This window comes from Heteronotia binoei, chromosome 13 (genome assembly GCF_032191835.1).
Source record: "Heteronotia binoei isolate CCM8104 ecotype False Entrance Well chromosome 13, APGP_CSIRO_Hbin_v1, whole genome shotgun sequence".
In the NCBI taxonomy this organism is placed as follows: domain Eukaryota; kingdom Metazoa; phylum Chordata; class Lepidosauria; order Squamata; family Gekkonidae; genus Heteronotia; species Heteronotia binoei.
In genome coordinates this window covers 11,053,676-11,075,546 of record NC_083235.1, presented here as the reverse complement: position 1 = coordinate 11,075,546, position 21,871 = coordinate 11,053,676, and the positions used below count along the sequence as shown (strand labels likewise).

Sequence of the window (21,871 nt, the reverse complement as noted above, 5' to 3'; positions counted from 1 at the left end):
CTTTTCCCTTAGGCGTAAACAAAAAGCGCCAACTTTATCTCCTCACCACCCCAGCATCCTCCCTTGCTCAGTGATTTCTAGGAAGCTGGTTAAAATGACCCAAGTCTAGGAAGCGTTTGGATTGTGAGCTCTTCGGGGGGGCCTTGGGGGTCAGTGCCCCACTCAAGCACCCCCCCCCCCCATTTCTGCTCACCGTTTCTGGACAATTGCCTGAAAAGGCCACTGCAGCCGTACCCTAGCATCAGTCACTCGGTATCTGTGGGGGGCGTGCAGGGCTTTAATCTCTCAATTGCTCGGCGATTAGTCCATTCTCTCTCCCAATTTGGAACTCCTCCTTTTCCTGGCAAACCTCGGTATAAATACAAGCTACAGCAAGCAATGTTTTTTTTTTTTTTGTTAAAAAAAACAACCCAAAATTCCCCCCAAAACTAAAATTCCATCAGGGGAGGTGGGGTAAGGAGAAAAGGGGAGTTTGATAACAGGCATGCTTATGGTCAGAAGGTCCGTTAATACATCTGTCAGTTGGTATCATATATATATATTTAGGATAATAGATGTCTAGATTATTCCTCTTTTTTTCTTTTTTTTTTCTCTTTTTTTTTTCCTGGTGCAAATATAGTTCCTTTTTTAAACTCTGGAAAGAAAAAAAAACCCAACACCCCCCCCCCCCCCAAGAAACCCCCAAATGAAAAGAAGTCCCCAGAAATAAATCGAAGCAACCCCTCAAATGGGGGAAATCCTGGTGGGTTCAGTGGCTGTGTTTCGTGTCCAAAGAGAAACAAAGAACAGACTAGAGAAAATGGGTGGTTTTTCCTGTACACCCTCCAGGGCTCAGCCCACCCCGTCACGGGTGACTCTGAAGACACTTTTATCTTGCCCCCTCAGTAGTACGCTCTCGCTCGCTCTCTTTCTCTCGCTCGCTTTTCATTGCATCTTCTCGGTTCGCCTGAGCCAACCTGGTCCATTTCCACCCCGCCGAGGGTGGGTGGGAACCAAATCTCCAGTGGCAAGAGGAGAAACTTCCCGTCCCCTGCTTGCTTTCCTTCCCGACTCGTCGCTCAGCTAGTCCTGAACTCCAAGGAAGGCCCTTGGACGCCCCCTGATGTGGTGCACAAAGTCGTTTCGAACCGGTCGCGTGGCCGGGATAGTGTTAAAGGGATGTTTCCATGCTGTGGAGTGGGCTAACCGGACTGGACGAGGAGGTAGGTGTCTTGCTGGCATCGGTGCTCAGGTAGATGCCGCTGTCGATGGCGTTGTTGTTCTTGTTGGGGGAATGCGGGGGGCTGGCCCGGAAGCGCCGTCTCGGGGGGGCCTCGCTCTCCTCCACGTCCGTATCGTCGATGAGGGGGATGTTATGGATGTAGTCGTTGATCAAGAACTCGGGCGTCGTCATGAAGTTATGGATGGAGGTCTTCGTGTCCGGCTTCTCCAGCCCTTCGTAGAGGGAGCTACGGAACGCTTTCACTACGCGGATCTGCAGGGGAGGCCGAGAAGAAGGAGAAGAGATAGGATGAGAGCTGGCTCGTGGTGGTCAAAGCAGTTGCCGAGCCAGAGATGGAGGGCCTGCTAGCTCTGCCATCCGGGGGTCACTCAAGACTGAGGAGTTGGGAGAGGACTCAGAGGGCTGACCACCCAAACTTCCCCTCGCTGTAGCCCGCTAGATGTAAGGCACCGCAGGCCGAAGGTTGGAAATGGCTCTCTGGGGATCTTATCTCTCCCATGCACAAAACCCTAATTAAAGGTACGTCTAGATTTTATTCTTAATTGGCTTTATGCCACGTTAACTATCATGGCTCCCCCCCACCAAGGAATCCTGGGAAACACAGCTCAGTAGGATTGCTCAATATTTTGTCAGAGCCATCTACGTCCCCTTTTCAAGTACTACAGTTCCCAGAATCCCTCGGGCAGAATAACTATTAAATCAATATAAAACTGAGCTTTTATGGAGTCAGTAGGGATAGTTCCTGGATTTTGTCTCTACAAATCTGGCGTGCTACTTCTAAGCGATATTCCTGTCCACTTTTCAAGACTATCACTGTTCAAATTCAGGCTGGTGAAATCTCTAAGCAGGCTCGCCATACTTCCCCTGTCCTGTTTGGAGTTTCTAATACTGGCAGCCCAGCTTCTCTCTCCATCGTAGGGTTCCCTGCTCTGGGTAGGGAAGTATTTGGAGATTTTGAGGGTGGAGGCTGGGGGAGGTGAAGTCTGAGGTCGAGTGGGACCTCACCAGGGTCTAATGCCTTAGGACCCACCCTCTGAACAGCTGTTTCCTCCGGGGCAACTGATCTTGGTCACCTGGAAATCGATTGCAATAGCAGAAAATTGCAGTGCTACCTGGAGGATGGCCATCTTACCCCATTGGCTATGGCATTCTAAATACAAAGGTTCAAACCAACTAGGGTTGCCAACTCAGGGCTGGAAAATTCCTATAGATAATGGTTTAGGGCAAGGTTTGGAGAGGGAAAAGTACATCAGCAGGTGAATTCACGGCCACAGGAAGTGGTGATGGTTAGAAGCATAGACAGCTTCAAGAGGGAACTGGATAAACATATGGAGCAGAATGTCCATCAGGCTATTAGCCACAGGGTATTGATGAAAATCTCTGTCTGGGGCTGTGCGGCGTCAACAGTGGGAGGGCTTCTAGTGTCCTGGCCCCACTGGTGGACCTCCTGATGGCACCTGGGTTTTGGGCCACTGTGTGACAGAGTGTTGGACTGGATGGGCCATTGGCCTGATCCAACATGGCTTCTCTCATGTTCTTATGGGCCATTGGCCTGATCCAACATGGCTTCTCTTATGTTCTTATGGGCCATTGGTCTGAACCAATATGGCTGCTCTTATGTTCTTATGATAATACCACAGAGTCCACTCTCTAAAGCAGCCATTTTCGCCAGGGGAACTGTAGCCTGGAGAGCAGCTGCAGTTCTGGGAGATTGTCAAGGCAAGCCATCAACCTCACTGCTTTGTATTGCCTCTGCTTTAGTCCCCCCACCCCTCTTTTCCAGTGGTCTGACTCTAATGGGAATGCTCTGAACAATTCCTGTTGGACATGGTCCCCCATGCACTGTCCACTCTAGGCATTTCCAGGAAAACTCTATGGTTTTCTCAGACGCTCTATGGTACCTATTGTACCATCAATTTTTCCCTCCCGAAATGCTAGAGCGTCCGGAAAAACCATAGAGTTTCCCTGGAAATGTCGAGAGCGGCCAGCGTGCCCTGGCACAATGATGTCACTTGCGGGTGACGTCATCATGCCAGTGACGTCGAGGGAAGTTCCCCCTGCCAGCCCAATGTGGGCCGGCGGGTTGGGAACCTCCCAGGTGGCAGAACCCCCACCCAGCCTGGGGGCTTGGCAGCCCTATTTGCATATCAGACCACTCCCCCCTGATGTAGCCAATCCTCCTGGAGCTTACAGTAGCCCCTGTATGAAGAGCCCTGTAAGCACTTGGAGGATTGGCTACTTCAGGGGTGGGTGGCCTAATATGCAAAGGAGTTCCTGCTACAAAAAAAGCCCTGCTGTTGGTGTGTATGTGGGGGGGGGACTAAAGCAGCCCTCCTCAGCCATGAAGAAGGAAACAAGAAAGAGGAATGGCAGTCCATGGGCAGGGTGAAAGGAGTGCAAAGGGAGATGAGAGTGGTGGTGAGGGTAGGGGTTCCACGTGGTAGAAAACTCTGGTTTCCGCAGAGTGGGCAGGCTGTGGGCGGAAATGAGTTTAATCCAGGGCTTTTGTTTTTTTGCAGCAGGAACTCCTTTACATATTAGGCCACACCCTCTCGGTGTAGCCAATCCTCATGGAGCTTCCAGTAGGCCCTGTACGAAGAGCCCTGTAAGCTCTTGGAGGATCGGAACCATAAAGGGGGTGTGGCCTAATATGCAAAGGAGTTCCTGCTACAAAAAACCAAAAGCCCTGGTTTATTCTAAAGAAAAGGAGAGAATGGCAAAGGGGTGGGATTCCCCCCATTTGTATGCTTATGTCTTCTGTAACAACAATCCTGAGTTTTGGGAGGTTTTTAAAAACAGAATTCTGAGGAACATTTTTTTTAAAAAAATGTATACCCTTCAAAGCTTTTTCTGTAGCAGGAACTCCTTTGCCTATTAGGTCACACCCAGGGTCGGCCCTCCCACTAGGCAATCTAGGCGGTTGCCTAGGGCGCTGAGAGGTGGGGGGGCGGCAAATTGGGCTCTCACACCCCCCCCCTCCGGTGCCCCAGGCAAGCGCTTAGCTTGCCTCCCTCCCCGCCGCGAGCCCCCTCCGGGCTGCTGCCTGCCCACCCCCCTTGGCGAGGGGTCCTGCCCGCCCCCCCAGCGCTCTGCTTGCCTGCCTGCTGCTGCTAAAACCGGCGGCACTCCGCTCACTCCCTTCTCCTCCTCCTGGGTCTCGCCGGGTAAAAGTAAGCTTAGCCGGCGAGCAGCTTGCGCCTGCGCGTTTTGTCTCTTAACAAAATGCGCAGGCGCAAGCTGCTCGCCGAGGTGGGGAGAGGGTGCGGAGCCGTGGGGGGGGGGGGGGTGTCAGGCAGCAAGTCTGCCTAGGGCGCCCCAGGATGTCAGCCTGGCCCTGGCCACACCCCTCTTATGTAGCCAATCCTTCAAGAGCTTGCAGGGCTCTTCTTACAGGGCCTATTGAAAGCTCCAGGAGGACTGGCTACATCAGGGATGTGTGGCCTAATATGCAAAGGAGCTCCTGCTAGAATTCTATCCCTGGGCCACCCCCCACCCCCGATGTAGCCAATCCTTTAAGAAGAAGAAGAAGATATTGGATTTATATCCCGCCCTCCACTCCGAAGAGTCTCAGAGCGGCTCACAATCTCCTCTACCTTCCTCCCCCACAACAGACACCCTGTGAGGTGGGTGGGGCTGGAGAGGACTCTCACAGCAGCTGCCCTTTCAAGGACAGCCTCTGCCAGAGCTATGGCTGTCTCAAGGCCATGCTAGCAGGTGCAAGTGGAGGAGTGGGGAATCAAACCCGGTTCTTCCAGATAAGAGTCCGCACACTTAACCACTACACCAAACTGGCTCTCCAGTTTAAGAGCTTACAGGGCTTATTACAGGGCCTGCTGTAAGCTCCAGGAGGATTGGCTGCATCAGGGAGGTGTGGCCTAATATGCAAAGGAGTTCCTGCTACAAAAAACGCCCTTATACCCTTCATGCTTTCCTACTGCTTTCTCTCCCCCTCCACCTTGCTGAGCCTTTGGGCTTGGGGCTCTAAGTCGGAATTTACACAGGCGTTTTAAATTCAGCTGGGTTTCTCCCAATCAGGGTTGCCAGTGGGGGCCCCCAACCTGCTGACATGGAGCAGGCCACCGGGGGATCCCCGCCCCCAAAGAACCCTGTCATCATGCAGCATGCCCTGTGCAGGGGACACTGCGGAAAACTCTATGGTACCACAGAATTATTACCCCGTATCCTAGAGTGTCCCACCCGGGACACTCTAGGATTCACAATAAAACTCTACAGCACTATCGAGTTTTTACCATGAATCCTAGAGGGTCTCCGGGCCAGCTTCCCCCTCACAGTCCCCCCCCCCCCACTTACAGCCCTCTCAGCCTGCACACACAGCCAGCAACGGAGCCGCTCTTTGCCCGACTTGCCTGCTGTGGCTGATGCTGGCGTCGTTGCCAAGTTTGCCTCTCTCTGCCTCTCCCCCGCAGCTTTGTCGAAGGGGCTTTTAAGAAGGCGCCTGCAGGCTATAGCAGGGGCCATGAGCAGTGGGGTGGGCACTATGGGATAATTTACGAAGGGCCCCCTGAGATTTTGACTGCCTAGCGGCCTTCACAGCGTTCAATCCAGCATTGGTCCCCAGTGTGACAAAGTCCTTTCATTGCGCCGTGTGCACTTAATGCATGCGAGAGGAGTCCCTCACCATAGCAGCAGAGGGACTTGTCAACCCTGGCCACCAGTTAGGTATGCAGGGGTAGGGGCTGCCAGATCCAAGTTGGGAAACTCTTGAAGGTTTGGGGCTGGAGCCAGGGGAGGGCAGGGACCTCAGTGGGGCACAAGGCCACAGAGTTCACCCTCCCAGACATGCATTTTCTCCAGGGGAACAGATCTCTGTAGTCTGGAGAGGAGCTGTGATTCAGGGGATCCCCAGGCCTCACCTGGAGGCTAATGCACAAAAGCCGCAGAGGTGCACAGCCCAACCAATGGTGCAAAAAGAACAAACAAACTTATGAGCAAACAATTACACGTTTATTTCCACATGCTGACCCACTCGAAAAGAAAGAGCAAGCGCCTGACGAAGCAAACAGGGAAACGGATATTTACCGGTGTGCCGTTGCGCCGGTACAATCCACGAGGATTTCTGTTGGGCTCTTGAAACTGTATGGTGTCTTTGGAATTTATACTGGATTGTATTTAAGAGAGCAACACAAAACGGAGTTGCAGCTCCCTATGCATTGTTTATTGGTTGCTCTTTCTTTTCGAGTGGGTCAGCCCGTGGAAATAAATGTGTAATTGTTTGCTTATAAGTTTGTTTATTCTAATTGCAGCATTGGTTGGGCTGTGTGCCTCTGCGGCTTTTGCGCTTTTCCTTCCAGACACACTCCTCTTTTTTTGCTTTGCCTACCTGGAGGTTAGCATCCCTATGACCAATCAACTCACGGCTTAGAACATGGGAGGAGTTCACTCCCTGCACGGTGACTAGAGAAGCAGCCAGCTATTTTGCCGCCTTCAAGGCTTTGGAAATGTCATTCAAGGAAGATTTGGGGGAATTAGCTCAAAGAAGACGTGCCCTCAAAGTATACATGTCACACTACGGCTGCCACTCAAGTCTCAACTTCCTGCTGCAATGTTTTCTGGGTAGAAATCCCAGGATGCCTTGCTCCTAGCATAGCTCTCAGAAGCTAACCCTTTCTGGTGGATTTTGACATGGAAGAAGAGGGGATTTCAGCCACACCTCTTCTCTCAGAGTAGCTCCGCTTGGCCAGTGCCTGGAAAGTTGGCGATGGAGAGGAGAGTAAATGTGGGTGGCAAGATGGCATGCTCAGGCCACGACAGGGGTTGAGGAACAAGCTCCAAAGCAGTTGCATGCATTCGAAGCCCTTGTGCCTTCATGCCGTCTCATGCTTTTGGGGCAGGGAGAAAGGAACTTGAGAGGAAGGCTTGAGTGCGAGCAAAGAAAACCCAGAAACATTGAGGGAGATAGACTGGTCGCCTCTCTCCATATGACCCCACCCCCGGGCTCTGAGGTCTGCTGCTCAACATCTCCTCACAGGCCCTGGTCCTAAGGATGCCTGGCTGGCTTCAACGAGGGCCAGGGCCTTTTCGGTCCGGGCCCCTTACCTGGTGGAATGAGCTCCCGCTGGAGATCTGGGCCCTGCGGAACTTATCAAGGTTTCGCAGGGCCTGTAAAACGGAGCTCTCCCACCAGGCTTTTGATTAATCCAGCGGGTGTCCCCTGAAACTCATCACTTCCCCCAGCATTTCACCATTATGTTGTTACGTTACGCGACGTGCCATCAGCCTAGGGTTGCCAAGTCCAATGCAAGACCTATCTGGGGACTTTGGGGGTGGAGCCAGGAGCAAGGGTGTGACAAGCAGCACTGAGACCAACAGGAGTTGTGGCCCTCACATTTCCAGGGACCACGCTCCTTTTAAGTGCCTCCCTTCCATAGGAAATAGTGAAGGATAGGGGCACCTTCTTTCGGGGCTCATAGGATTGGACCTCTTGGTCCAATCCTTTTGAAACTTGGAGGGTGTTTTGAGGAGAGGCACCGGATGCAACGCTAAAAATTGGGTGACTCTGCCTCAAAGAGCAGCCCCCCCCCAGAACCCCAGATAACTATGGATCAATTCTCCATTATTCCCTGTGCCAGCCCAGCAGACATTTCTCTCCCCCTGCTTTTTGACTGCGAATCCTAGAGTGCTCTCACTGCCAGAGGATGTAGTGATGGCCACAGGGATAAACAGCTTGAAAAGGGGATTAGATAGATTTGGGGAGGATGTCTATCAATGGCTCCTAGCTGTGGGAACTGAGGGGAACCTCCGCCTTCAGAGGCACTGATCCTCTTAATCCCAGAGCCAGGAGACAACATCAGGGGAAAGACTTGGACCCTCCGCCCTGTTGTAGGGCCAGAAACCCCACTTTCCCCAATGCTCACCCCCCCCCCCCAAATCTCCAGGAATTTCCCAACCTGGCGTTGGCAACCTATACAACTTGTGATCCCTAAGTCATCTGGAGATCAGTTGTTATAGTAGGAGATCTCCAGGTGCCACCTGGAGGTTGGCAACTTTACACACAGCCTACCTACTTCTTGCAACACCAAGGGACCGGGGGGGGCGGGGGGGGGAGCAGAAAAGGCAGAGGCAGCAGCTGGCTTCGCAGGCCCCGCTAGCTGCCTCAGCTCGTTTCCCTTATGAATTGACAACTCGGGTGACGTCTGGTGAGACTGAAAGGAACCATCTCATGCAGCCGCCCAAATCACTGCTATCATGAGGGAAACCAGTCAGTTATCAGGAACTAAACACTATCCAACTTTCTCCCATTCCCTCTTTAAATTGGGTCACCACAGGGAGTGTTGGAGGCTACAAGCAGCTTCAAGAATTCACTGGAATTCACTGCCCCAGGAGATGGCGGCGGCTACAACCTAGATAGCTTCAAGAGGGGATTGGATCAGCATTTGGAGCAGAGGTCCATCAGTGGCTATTAGCCACAGGATATGGATGGAACTCTCTGTCTGGGGCAGGGATGCTCTGTATTCTTGGTGCTTGGGGGGGGGGGGGTAACAGTGGGAGGGCTTCTAGTGTCCTGGCCGCACTGATGGGCCTCCTGATGACACCTGTTTTTTTTTTGGCCAGTGTGACACAGAGCGCTGGACTGGGTGGGCCATTGGCCTGATCCAACATGGCTTCTCTTATGTTCTTAAGAACTCAGTAAACATACGGAGTAGAGGTCTATCAGTGGCTATTAGCCACAAGGTACAGATGGAACACTCTGTCTGGGGCAGTGATGCTTTGTCTTCTTGATGCTTGGGGGACAACAATGAGAGGGCTTCTGGAGTTCTGGCCCCACGGGTGGACCTTCCAATGACCCTGGATTTTGGTCATTGTGACAGTGTGTTGGACTGGATGGGCCATTGACCTGATCCTACATGGTTACTGTTATGTTCTTCTGTCTGGGGGCAGTGAAGCTCTGCCTTCTTTGTGCTTGGGGGGGCAAGAGAGGGAGGACTTCTGGAGTTCTGGCCCCACTGGTGGACCTCCTGATGGCACCTGAGTTTTGACCACTGTGTGACACAGAGAGCTGGACTGGATGGGCCATTGGCCTGATCCAACATGGCTTCTCTTATGTTCTTATGTGACACAGTGTTGGACTGGATGGGCCACTGGCCTGATCCAACATGGCTTCTCTATGTTCTTATGTGACACAGTGTTGGACTGATGGGCCACTGGCCTGATCCAACATGGCTTCTCTTATGTTCTTATGCCATCTCCAGGTTGGGAAATTCCTGGAAATTTGGGAGTGAAGCTGTTGAGGGTGGGTTTTAGGAAAGTGCGGGACCTCAGTAAGTTATGGCACAGAGTTTGCCCTCCAAAGCAGCTATTTTCTCCCGGGTTACTGATTTGGGTAGCCTGGAGATCAGTTATAATTCTAGGAGATCTACAGCCCTCATCTGAAGGTTGTAACCTTGGGAGGGGGGGGGGGTAGGAAACACCCACATCAGGCAGCCAGGCGGTGTGAAGAAAACAGTCACATTCATTAGAGTCCTAGAAGTTGTGCCAGCCCGAGTGACATGGGTTTCTGTTTTTTTACATTACAGAAATGGAAATATTAAAGGCATTTTTTCCTGAATCATGAAAACAAACCCCACGTTTTAAAAAAAGTCCAAGACCGATTTCCCACTAGCTTTATGCCGCTCTCCCGCTTCTCTTTTTTGCGGGGCTTCTGTCAGATTTCACACTGTCTGCCCCGGGGCTGCAATGAGTTTCGCCTCTTTCGTGCGGCAAAGAGAAACTGGGTTTTAGAGGATCTTGTTTGCTGCGCGAAAGAGGCGGAGCGGGTTGCAGCCTTGGGGTAGCTTGTGCGAAATCCGATGGAAGCCCTGCGGAGAAGAGAAGAAGAATTGCAGATTTATACCCCACTCTTCTCTCTGAATCAGAGTCTCAGAGCGGCTCACAATCTCCTATATCTCCTTCCCCCACAACAGTCACCCTGCGAGGTGGGTGGGGCTGGGAGGACTCTCACAGCAGCTGTCCTTTCAAGGTCAACCACTGCCAGAGCTATTGCTGACCCAAGGCCATTCCAGCAGGTGCAAGTGGAGGAGTGGGGAATCAAACCCTGTAAGGTGGGTGGAGCTGAGAGAGCTCTGACAGAAGCTGCCCTTTCAAGGACAACCTCTGCCCGAGCTATGCCTGACCCAAGGCCATTCCAGCAGCTGCAAGGGGAGGAGTGGGGAATCAAACCCTGTAAGGTGGGTGGGGCTGAGAGAGCTCTGCCAGAAGCTGCCCTTTCAAGGACAACCTCTGCCAGAGCTATGCCTGACCCAAGGCCATTCCAGCAGCTGCAAGGGGAGGAGTGGGGAATCAAACCCTGTAAGGTGGGTGGGACAGCAGCTGCCCTTTCAAGGACAACCTCTGCCAGAGCTATGGCTGACCCAAGGCCATTCCAGCAGCTGCAAGTGGAGGAGTGGGGAATCAAACCCGGTTCTCCCAGATAAGAGTCCACGCACTTAATCACTACACCAAACTGGCTCTCAGAGGAGAGTGAGAGCGAGGTAAGGGTAGTGGGAAGTCGGTCCAAGTGCACACATTTTACTTATATATAACATTTTCTTCATTCTCTCCCACCTATCCCCCTAGGTACCATCCAACTTTAATTTCCAACCAAGCAATGGAACCGATGCAAAAAGCTCTGCAGGGTTTGAAGAAGCATGCATCGCTGTGCATGTGGGAAAGCAAGCATCTGATGCAGCCGCGGGCCCACGTCGCCAAGAGCCCCACACAGAGTATGTAAGCGGCACGTGGAGGAAGCGCAGATGCGGGGGTGGGGTGCGCAGAGAAGTTGCATTCATGCTGCAAGAGAGTTGGGTTGGGGAGACCGCAACGGTCAACTTCAGGCTGGGGGGGGTGGGAAGCCACAAAACGCCACAAACAGAGAGAGCGGAAGACGCTTCCAGGCGCAGCCTCGGGAGATAGAGAAAGAAAGACACGTGCGTTCGTTGCAACAGTACAGTAAACTTTCGAGTATTGAGGCCCATCCTTGCTCTTTGGGGGGAGGAGAAGGAGACGAGGGGAGGGGAGGGAGGATGGGTTCATGCGGCGCCAATGATGCCACCGTCCATGCCTGACCAAAAGCGGGTGAGAAGACACAGAAAAGAAAGAAGATGAGCCAGCCGGTGGGGGAAGCGTTGATTATTGGGAGGGGACCTTGTGGTCTATCGGCAGCACTTCTCAGGTAACGGTTCCTCTGTACCATTCTGTAGTCACCCGCAATGTTCTCTCTAAGCTGCAGTTTTGTGAGTAGGGTTACCAAGTCCCCTGCGGCCGCTGGTCTATTGCACCAGAGTTTTACCTCCCAAAATTGTACCATAGAGCTGTACCTCCCAAAATGCTAGCGTGTCCGGGAGGGGGGAACCATAGAGTTCCTCCAGAAATGCCTAGAGCGGCTGGCACGCAACGTCGCTGGCACGATGACGTCACTGCCGATGTCGGGGGAGGTTCTGGGTGGGAGAAATCCCGCCCGGCCCGGGGGCTTGGCAACCCTGTGAGCCAAAATTCTTTGTGAGCGACTGGCATGAAAGTCGTGAGATACTGCATAAATTAGTGTGCTCTGGGCTCATCCTTCTTGAGCTAAGAGGAAAAATGTGTGAGCTGCAGGCTAAAAATCTGTGAGCTAGCTCACGCCAACTCAGCCTAGAGGGGACACTGGTCACCTATGCTGACACTGACAGTTTAGGAAAGATGGCCGAACCAGGAAGGGAGTGGCTGATTTTTCTCCTGCGCTACAGATTTAAACTAGTTTCATCACTGTTTGTTCTCTGCAGAGGACGGCAGAATTCTCTGCGCTCTTGCCGCACAGCAGTTCTCGGGATAACTTTGGGAGGAAACCCACAGCGTGGGAACTGTTTTAGAACCAGCAGGAATTTGCAAAGCAGACAGATGTCTTACCCCCAGCCCTCGAATAGGTCCCCTGTGTAAGCACCAGTCGTTCCCGACTCTGGGGTGACTCTGCTTTCATGGCAGATCTTTTTACGGGGTGGTTTGCCATTGCCTTCCCCAGTCGTTATACTTTCCTCCCAGCAAGCTGGGGACTCATTTGACCGACCTTGGAAGGATGGAAGGCTGAGTCAACCTCGAGCCGGCTAACCTGAACCCAGCTTCCGCCAGGATCAAACTCAGGTCGTGAGCAGAGGGCTCCGACTGCAGTACGGCACAGAGTGGTAAAGCGCTAATAGGTTCGGGATGTTATTTCCAGTTTAAGACACATCTCTATTTCTGATTCTTTAGGAAAGACTTAGGGCCGTGGTCTGAGTTCAGATTAGGGTTGCCGAGTCTAATTCAAGGAATATCTGGGGATTTGGGGGGTGGAGCCAAGAGACACTGGGGGCGGAGCCAGGAGCAAGGTTGTGACAAGCAGGATTGAACTCCAAAGGGAGTTCTGGCCATCACATTTAATGAGACTGCACACCTTTTAAATGCCTTCTCTCCATTGGAAATATTGAAGGATAGGGGCACCTTCTTTCTGGGCTCATAGAATTGGACCCCCTGGGTCCATCTTTTTGAAACTTGGAGGGTATTTTTGGGAGAGGCATTGGATGCTGTGCTGAAATTTGTAATCTCGACCTCAAAAAACACCCCTCCAGAGCTCCAGATACCCATTGATCAACTCTCCATTATATCCTATGAGAATCGGTCTCCATAGGGAATAATGAGTGCCCAGCAGATATTCCCCACCCCTTGCTTTCTGATGACCCTGAAGCAGGGGGAGGGTCTCCAAACCAGGAGATCCCCTGCCCTCATCTGGGGACTGACTGCCCTAGTTCAGATCCCTATGGGACTCTACCACTGAACTATAGTCCCCTTCCCTCTTCTCTGCTGGTGGCAAAACTATTGTTTCGGTCTCGCTTTGCTACCCATTCAACAGCCTTGAGCCAAGGAGTGCATACGCACGACACTAGCATACACACGACACTAAATAACGCATTTTGCAACTGGATTTTTGCTATTCTCCCACAGTAAAAATCCAGTTGCAAAACGCATTATTGAGTGTCGTGTGAACGCACCCAGGGTCTTGTCTCACTAAGACTTCGTTCTGAAATGTGAGGAGGAACAGAGTGCTTTTGAGCATGTGGACAAGTGTATTTTAATCACTGTAGTTCTCACAAAATTGCAATGAGGAAGAACGGCCAACAGACCTGAGGGTACATCTTTGGGTATAAGTCCTCCTGGGGTACGCCCCATTTTAGAAATGAATCAGAGGAAGTTACGGCTGAAAACTGGACAGCTTTTAAGTTGCAGAGGGGAATTAAAAGCTGTCAGCGGACAAAGTCTGAGTCCAGTGGCAGCTTTAAGGCAACGAAGATTAATCCTGGGTATAAGTTTTCCTTTGCATGAAGAACTGAAGAAGCCAGACACTACCCAATATATTTCTCTTTAGCTGTACTGACACACTCAAACAGTGATATTGGTTGTTTATCCCGTTACATATCTTGAACCCATCGCCCACTTTATTTTAATGTATTTTTCTCCATAATACAAACTATATGTATGTTATCAAAGATTTCAGGTTTTCACGGCTGGTAACATCATTAGGGTTTGTAGAATCTTTCGGGCTCAAGTGCCGTCTTCTACTGGAGAAAGTTTTCCTTCCAGACGTTTCGTTCTCTGCAGCTGAGAACGAAACGTCAGGAAGGAAAACTTTCTCCAGTAGAACACGGCACTTGAGCCCGAAAGAGTCTACAAACCCTAATATATGTATATTGCATGTTAAAAGGTAAATTAGTTGGATGGGAAAATTTGAGATAGGAATTCCTTCCTTTTGGCCCAGGTTTATGACAATAGTGTCATTAACGGACACGCTCACATTTTGACATACGACTGTTTTGTTGTTTTCGCGTGCTCATGCTACTCAGATCAAATGTTTGCTCAATTTGTGAACTTTACTATTCTGTCATTGGATCTTATATTTTGTACCATTTTACATTCTAAACCACTGCCTGCCAGATGATTTTACTATTCTGTCATTGGATATTAAATCAGTACCATTTTATATTCTGAGTCATTGCCGACCAGAAGTGTGGCTCGGCTCACTGCGGCGGATTCCTCGTCTGATGAAGTGTGCTTGGAGAGCACACGAAAGCTGACGTTCTGAATAAAACTAAGCTGGTCTTAAAGGTGCAATCGACTCCTATTTTTGTTCTACTACTCCAGACCAACACGGCTGCCTACTTGGATCCATCTGAAGAAGCGTGCAGGCACAGGAAAGCTTATACCCAGAATTAAACCTTGTCAGCCTTAAAGCTGCCACTGAATTTGAACTTTGTTCTGTTTGTTGTTTCAGTCCAATGTGACAACTCGCCTGAATCTATCAACAGGACAGACAACAAAGTTCTCAGGGTACTTTCCTGAAAGCTGAGCTTCCGGAATAACCTGAGGCTTATTTTTAAGCAGACCAACTTCGGACCGCTCCTTGTATCTCTTATCTGGGACTCGAGGTTGTATCTTCACTCTCAAGTGAACGACAAACCATCCCAGGCACGATTATACGGGTGAAGGAGCAAGGCTGTTCCAGTCTGGGGCTGTCTCCGTTTCCCTCGGCTTCTGCTACGTTTGAAATGATTTGTGATTTAGGATACTACTGGGGTTGATCGATGCCCTTAAACTGGACATTGTGGGGCGGGAACACATGTGAAATCCGTGTTTCCATACACGTGTCCAACCACTCACGTCTAACGTGGGGCGGGGGGGGAAGGTCACTAGAGTGACCCTCGAAGTAGCAGCCACTACGGAATGTCTCGGCCTTCGCCTGGAGGGATGGATTCTGGGAGATGGCTTTGCTAAACCTGGCACCTGCCTTTTCATCCGCTGTTCAGCTCAGTTAGTTTTGGGACGAGAGCTTCCAGCTGCCTCCCACGAATGGTGTGTGATGTCAAAGTCCCCCCATGATTAAGCAGAAAGTGGCCATGATGGGGTGAGGGGTGAACAGAAGATAAGGAAGGAAGGCTCAGGAGGGGAGGGGAGCTCTTGGGGCTGGCTTGTTATTATTCTGTCGGTTTTTAGAAAGGAAACACTACGAGAAATCCCCGGCTGACAACTGAGGCGCTTCCATCCATGAGATCTTGGCAGCTGCAAAGGGAAGAGAATAGGGAGGGAAAGTCTGTGGAGAACAGAGGCATGGGGCAAAGAGCTAAGACAGGATTCATTTCAGGCTCCAGCGGGAAAAAAGGTTCTCAAATGAGTCTGGTGAGCTGGGCGGTTGCCAACTGTGCCCTTTTGAAAACCTATCTCTGCAGTTTGTGCCTATAGCAATGGCTTGTCTTAAAGAGGAGAGTTTTCCAGGGGCCCTGGAAACTTGCCCTGCTCGGGCACCTGCAAGAGACCATCCCTGGATATACTCCATAATAAACGAATTAGCTACTGTTGTCGACTTCGAGGGGCACTATTCTAATTCCCAACCCCCTCCCCCTAATATTCGGATGTGGAAAGGGTAGGAAGAAGTCCGCGCCAGAATGGCTTTTAAATTACGTCAGCAATTACCGGGACCACAGAGGTGCGGTAACTGGAAAAATAGCAAACTCTCTCCCTTTATAAAGGAATATAATATTATTAAACAGGCTTCACCAAATCACCTTCAATTTCCAATGGGATTAAAGATACAATACAACAATGCAGTTGAAAAACCATCCGGTGCACAACGTAGCTACTGTCCACAAATCGTAATAATTTTCTAATGAAGTCCAATGATAAAAGAACCAGTCCAATTTTGCATCGGATATGCTACCAGGATGGTTTTTCAACTGCATTACTGTATTGTATCTTTAAACCCATAGGAAATTGAAGGCAATTTGGTGAAGACGTTAAAAAGGATAAAAGGAAGTACTTCTTCACCCAAAGGGTGATTAACATGTGGAATTCACTGCCACAGGAGGTGGTGGTGGTCACAAGCATAGCCAGCTTCAAGAGGGGTTTAGATAAAAATATGGAGCAGAAGTCCATCAGTGGCTATTAGCCACAGTGTGTGTGTATTTATAAAAAATTTTTGCCACTGTGTGACACAGAGTGTTGGACTGGATGGGCCATTGGCCTGATCTAACATGGCTTCTCTTATGTTCTTATGACTGTTTAATTATATTATATTACTTTATAAAAGAGCCCCGTGGCACAGAGTGGTAAAGCTGCAGTACCGCAGTCCTAAGCTCTGCTCACGACCTGAGTTCGATCCTGGTGGAAGCTGGGTTCAGGTAGCTGGCTCAAGGATGCCTCAGCCTTCCATCCTTTTGAGGTCGGTCAAATGAGTCCCCAGCTTGCTGGGGGGAAAGTGTAGATGACTGGGGAAGGCAATGGCAAACCACCGTCAAAAGTCTGCAGTGAAAACATTGTGAAAGCAACGTCACCCCAGAGTCGGAAACGACTTGTGCTTGCACAGGGGACTACCTTTTTAAAATTACTTTACAAATGGAGAGAGTTTGCTATTTTTCCTGGCTTTTTAATCCTAGCAGAGTGGCGAGATTTGCCCTGGCAGGGACTGACTGGCCACTGAACTTCACGAGGAAATTTCCTGTCTGGCCACTGCCTTAGTAGCCCACAGAGAGCTAGAAGCCAAGCCCTGGCAACTCTGGCAGTGGCTGGGGGAATGTCACGTAGCTTAGACCCTTCACAGGGAATGGTGGTGCCTCAGAGGCCGCTCAGTGTAGCTTCTTCTAGGGACATTTCCACTTCATCTGTGCCATGATATCACTTCTGGAAGAACTTGGAAGGAAGGGTAGGTATCTCTAGGAATCACCAGAAACTCTATGGTTTTACTAATGAGTTCTAAGCAGTTCTTAGAGCTACCCAATGTCACTTCTGGTTTTTACCTGAACGTGATGTTGCAGCACAGATAGGGTTGCCAGGTTGCATCAATGTTCCCTCTAAGCTGGGTTAGCATGAGCTAGCTCACAGATTTTTAAACCTCAAGCTCACAGATTTTTGTCTTAGCTCAGGAAGGATGATCCCAGAGCACAAAAATTTATGCCGTAGCCCACAACTATAATGCCAGTAGCTCACAAAGTAGAATTTTTGCTCACAAGACTCTGCAGCTTAGAGGGAACATTGTCCAGCAGGTGCATTCTGGGCCTATCCTGTGATATCCATACACACACACTTTGCGCACGCAGTGCAATAATGTCACCAGGTAGTGACATCATTGCGCCAGTCACATCACGTGCTGACACTCTAGCATTTTGACCAAGAAACTCTATGGTAACCATAGAGTTTTGGCCAAAGTGCCAAAGCATCAATATGTGACATTCTTGGTAGGATGATGTCGATATAGGAGGGGGCTGCTTGGGCGATGGGTTTTCCCCCACCAGCCAGCTTCCTGGCAGCAGATCGGAGCCCCCAAAATCGGGGGAAACCCTGCCGCAACCAGAGGTTTGGCAACCCTAAGTGCAGACGATGCTGATGGCAGCAATGAGGCCACTGGCAGGAACGGCCCTTGCCCAGATTGGCAGTAGCTCTCCAGGGTCTCAGGCTGAGGTCTTTCACATCACCTACATCATGCTCCTTTAACTGGAGATGGCGGGGATTGAACTTGGGACCTTCTGCATGCCAAGCAGATGCTCTACCACTGAGCCAAGTCTCAGGTCAAGGTCTTTCCCATCACCCCCTGCCTGGTCCTTCTAACTGGAGATGTCGGGGATTGAACTTGGGACCTTCTGCATGCCAAGCAGAGGCTCTACCACTGAGCCAAGTCTCAGGTCAAGCTCTTTCTCATCACCTCCTGCCTGGTCCTTCTAACTGGAGATGCTGGGGATTGAACTTGGGACCTTCTGCATGCCAAGCAAAAGCTCTTCCACTGAGCCAAGTCTCAGGTCAAGGTCTTTCTCATCCCCTCCTGCCTGGTCCTTCTAACTGGAGATGCTGGGGATTGAACCTGGTGCCTTCTGCATGCCAAGCAGAGGCTCTGCCACTGAGCCAAGTCTCAGGTCAAGCTCTTTCTCATCACCTCCTGCCTGGTCCTTCTAACTGGAGATGCCGGGGATTGAACTTGGGACCTTCTGCATGCCAAGCAGAGGCTCTACCACTGAGCCATGGTCCCACCCATTCATCACCATGGGTTAATGGAGCGGGCAGGGGATATTATTTGCCATTTTCTGTCTTGCATCCCAAAATGTTTTGGGTTGTTCCTATTTATTCTGTGAGCCTGAAATGACAGCCCTCCCTCCGGTAAAAATTTAGGGCGAAGAAACCCATTTGACATCCACAATATAGTTCCTAAAGAAAAAAAAAAAGGAAATATAATTGTCATCAAAACAAAGGAAACAAACCAACCAACAAAAGACACAGTGTTTCCGAGAGGGGAAAGATCAAAAGCTATTAATGGATTTCAATTTCTCAAGGGGCGACAGCAGCTCACTAGAAAGGAGGAAAAGGTTTAATATCAAGGCAGCATTTAAAAGAGAAAGAAAGAAAAAGAGAGAGAGAGAGAGAGAGAGAGAAACAACTGCTAAAACTGTAGCAAAGATTCCAGGCCATACTCGAAGGTTTACATTGTAGGGTGCGCCCCCATTGAAAGCGAGTATAGTGCACATCATACCAAAAGGAACCATGAATCTACCACACCACATCACACGCCGGCTTGACTACCAGCATGGCTTCAGTTTTAAAAACTCACACACACACAAAAAAACCCTTCTGAAATATTCTAAACAATCCAGGTGAACTGGAATACCTGGGAACTAGCTGAGTGGCCGGAGAGGGGGTGAAGGGACGTCTTACCTTTGGATCTTTCACTGTCGTGCCAAAAAAAATGGACAATAAAGAGGGTTTGGGTGGGGATCTTGCTCGTTTGTTTCCAAGAGAGCATTGCCATGGTTTCTGAAGAGGGTGGGGGGGGTGGGGGGGAGGCACAGGAAGAGGCTGAGGTGGATAAAAGGCACAGGGCGGGGGGGGACCACTTCATTTTCAGTGATCATGGAGAGGCCCGGTTCGTGACCTCACTGTGGGTACTTTTGAGAGGCTTTCTCTTGTCTCTCGTTTCCGAGACAGGCGTTCCCGTCCCCCCGCTACGCTAAAGTCCCTTCCTCCTCTTGGCTCTGCTGTCCCAATCCTTTCCCGCACACATCCTTTTAACGCTTTGCAATGATGTGATCAGCAGGATCCCTTCTGCCATCTCCTTCCCCTCTCCTTATCTGCTGCCCATGCTGCAAATTTAAACCAGTTTTCAGCCCTATTTCATGATCGTCCTGGGCCAACCAAGGAACGATAGTGGGACATTTCTCTGCACGACAGACTAATATCTGTTTTATGCGCTAAGCCTGGCGTCTCCCAAAGTATTCTTGGAACTGTCGTTTGGGGAAGAGGCTGGGAATTGTTCTGCTGGAGGTCGCCAGCTCCCTCCGCCACCTCTCACCCAGCGCTGCAGTTCCCGGGGGGTCCCTGAGAAAAAGGACTGGCCATTAAAACCATTTTCGTTTGTACCGTAGATATGTCCAGAGTCTCCGCTTTATGACGGCTGCCTGGCAGAGGCCTTCACAAAACTTCAGCTGGGGGTTCTTTCAGGACACTCAAGAGCGTAAACCTGTCTCCACACTGGTTTAAATGTGAAATTCAGATAGCGGATGACACCCAAAGATAGCGAGTTCTACCGGCAGAAAGCCGCTCGATTACTGCTGCTGAGCAACTTCCGTTCATTTCCATAAGGGCTGCGCAGAAACTACGCCCACTGGCTTGAATCAGTCTTAACTAGTTATTGGAGGTGCTGGGAATGAATCTGTCCACCAGGAAGTCATGCTTGGCAGCTCTGAATCCCCATGTTGTCAGTCGATGGACCATGGAAATAGTGGCCCTCTCTTTCCTAGCTCTCTCTGAATTTAATTTCTCTGAATTTAATCCAGACCAAACACACCTTGACCCTTATCATGAGTCAGCAGTGGATGATTCCGGATTTAGCTCAGAAATATTGGATTTGGTCCTACTGGGCAACTTTCCGGCCTGTTCCGGGAACTCCATTCTTCCTCTGAGCCCTCCCCGCTCCCACCAATCGCTGACATGCAACAATGAACGACACACACCAAACACCACAAGAAACACCAGCCACCATCAAGATGTGCAGCTAGGCTGTAGAAACGAGGCTGGATCCCCAGCTGGTTATGGCGCCCGGTTGCTTCAGTGCCTTGGACTGAACCGCATGTGCCCCTTTCCCCTCCCCACCAGCTGGGGATCGGACTCTAGTCCATTCAGAACCAGCAGCCATTGACAGAGAAGGTGAAAGAGGCGAGCAAACCAAGGAGAGAAGAGGTGCGAGTGGCTAAAAAAGGAGGTAGGGGCAAAGCGCAGAAATTTGTATGGCTTTATAGAAGTTGTACATCCGGTGTGACTGAGACCAAAAAAATAAAAACTGAAATAAATTATATTGCAACAGTGACTGTGGCAACAAGGAACCAAGGGGGAAGAGAGGTGTGAGGTTGGGGTGGACAGAAGAGAAGGGAGAGGGGATTGGAGGAGGGCAAAAATAGGATGGGATATTTTTTCTCTCTTTTGTTTTGTTTCGTTTTGTTTTAAATCACAAGCAGTAAGAGGAAATCAAGACTCACTCCCGGCACCAGCGCTGGCATTTGCGGCGGAGAGAATTACGTGAGTGGGGGTGGAAATATTGGTTACATCGTGCAGTTGGCTGAGGACGGAAGAGCGGCGTCGGACAGCCCCCTGAAAGGAGCCGCTTCTCTTGAAGGTGCTAACTACCTCCATCTGCAGGAGAGAAAATGAGATAGAAAATTTGGATGGCAGCGGGCACTGGCTGCAGCGAATCAGCACGTGCCAGCCAGGATTGGCCATGCTGGGGTTCTGGACTTTTGCCACAGATCATAAAGCGTTACGTGCCAGAGGTTAGCTGGGGCGGCGGGCACGGGCACCACACTGACGTTCTCGGATGGAAAGAGCAAGTTGCACCAGCAGAAGATCGAGGCGACTGGTCACACCTGAAGGCTCCGTTTCGAAATGGTTTACGGGGTTCAAAACCAGTGGCACGCTAGACCCAAAATTGTCGGGGAGAAATCCAGCAGGATGAAATGAGCGAATTGTGAACCATCCTTTTCGGAGTGCAAGGCAAGGAACGACTGACATTGCTATGATATGTCACAAAGATTCACAGGATAACTCCGGGGAGGGGATAATAAAATAAAAACAAAATTTCAGGGGCAATTGTTCATCAGCAGCTTTTACCTGGTGCAAAGAGGACCTTAGATGAGAGGGTGGAGAACATTTTTGACATGCTTCGCTATATATACTTTGACAGCAATATACATCTATGCAAAAAGCCAACTCGGATTCCGATTTGCAAAAAGCCAACTCGGATTCTATGCAAAAAGCTAACTCGGATTCTGATTTGGGTCACATGTGACTGTTGTGACAGAAAGCTGGGAAGTAAGTCACAATAGTCAAGGATGACCCAAATCAGAATCTGAGTTAGATGAGGAAATGGGGCTTGTGCAGAAGGTAATTTTGGGACTGACCAGGCTGACTGAGCCCACCCCAACGGTATTCCCAACTATAGGGTTAAAAAAAAAAAGCACAAAGAAACAGGTAGGGGGGAAATAAATTTTTTCATGTATATAGTCCATCATACTACTTTTTGCTGTCTCTTTGCACTCTCAATGTTTTCTTAGTTTACCCTGTCTTTTCTTCAGTTGCAGCAGAAACAAGCAAGAATCTGGGAGCACCTTAAAAGCTAACAAA

At 50.3% G+C, this 21,871-nt stretch overlaps 1 protein-coding gene across 1 annotated transcript in view; it reads right to left on the bottom strand.

The window, feature by feature from the left end:
* Window positions 1-912: 912 nt before the first annotated feature.
* ATP2B3 (ATPase plasma membrane Ca2+ transporting 3) overlaps window positions 913-21,871 on the bottom strand; it is a 141,688-nt gene continuing 120,729 nt past the window's right edge. Inside the window, 1 exon segment of the mRNA XM_060252485.1 lies at window positions 913-1,474. Within this exon segment, the coding sequence (XP_060108468.1) occupies window positions 1,151-1,474 (324 nt within the window). The 3' untranslated portion in view covers window positions 913-1,150.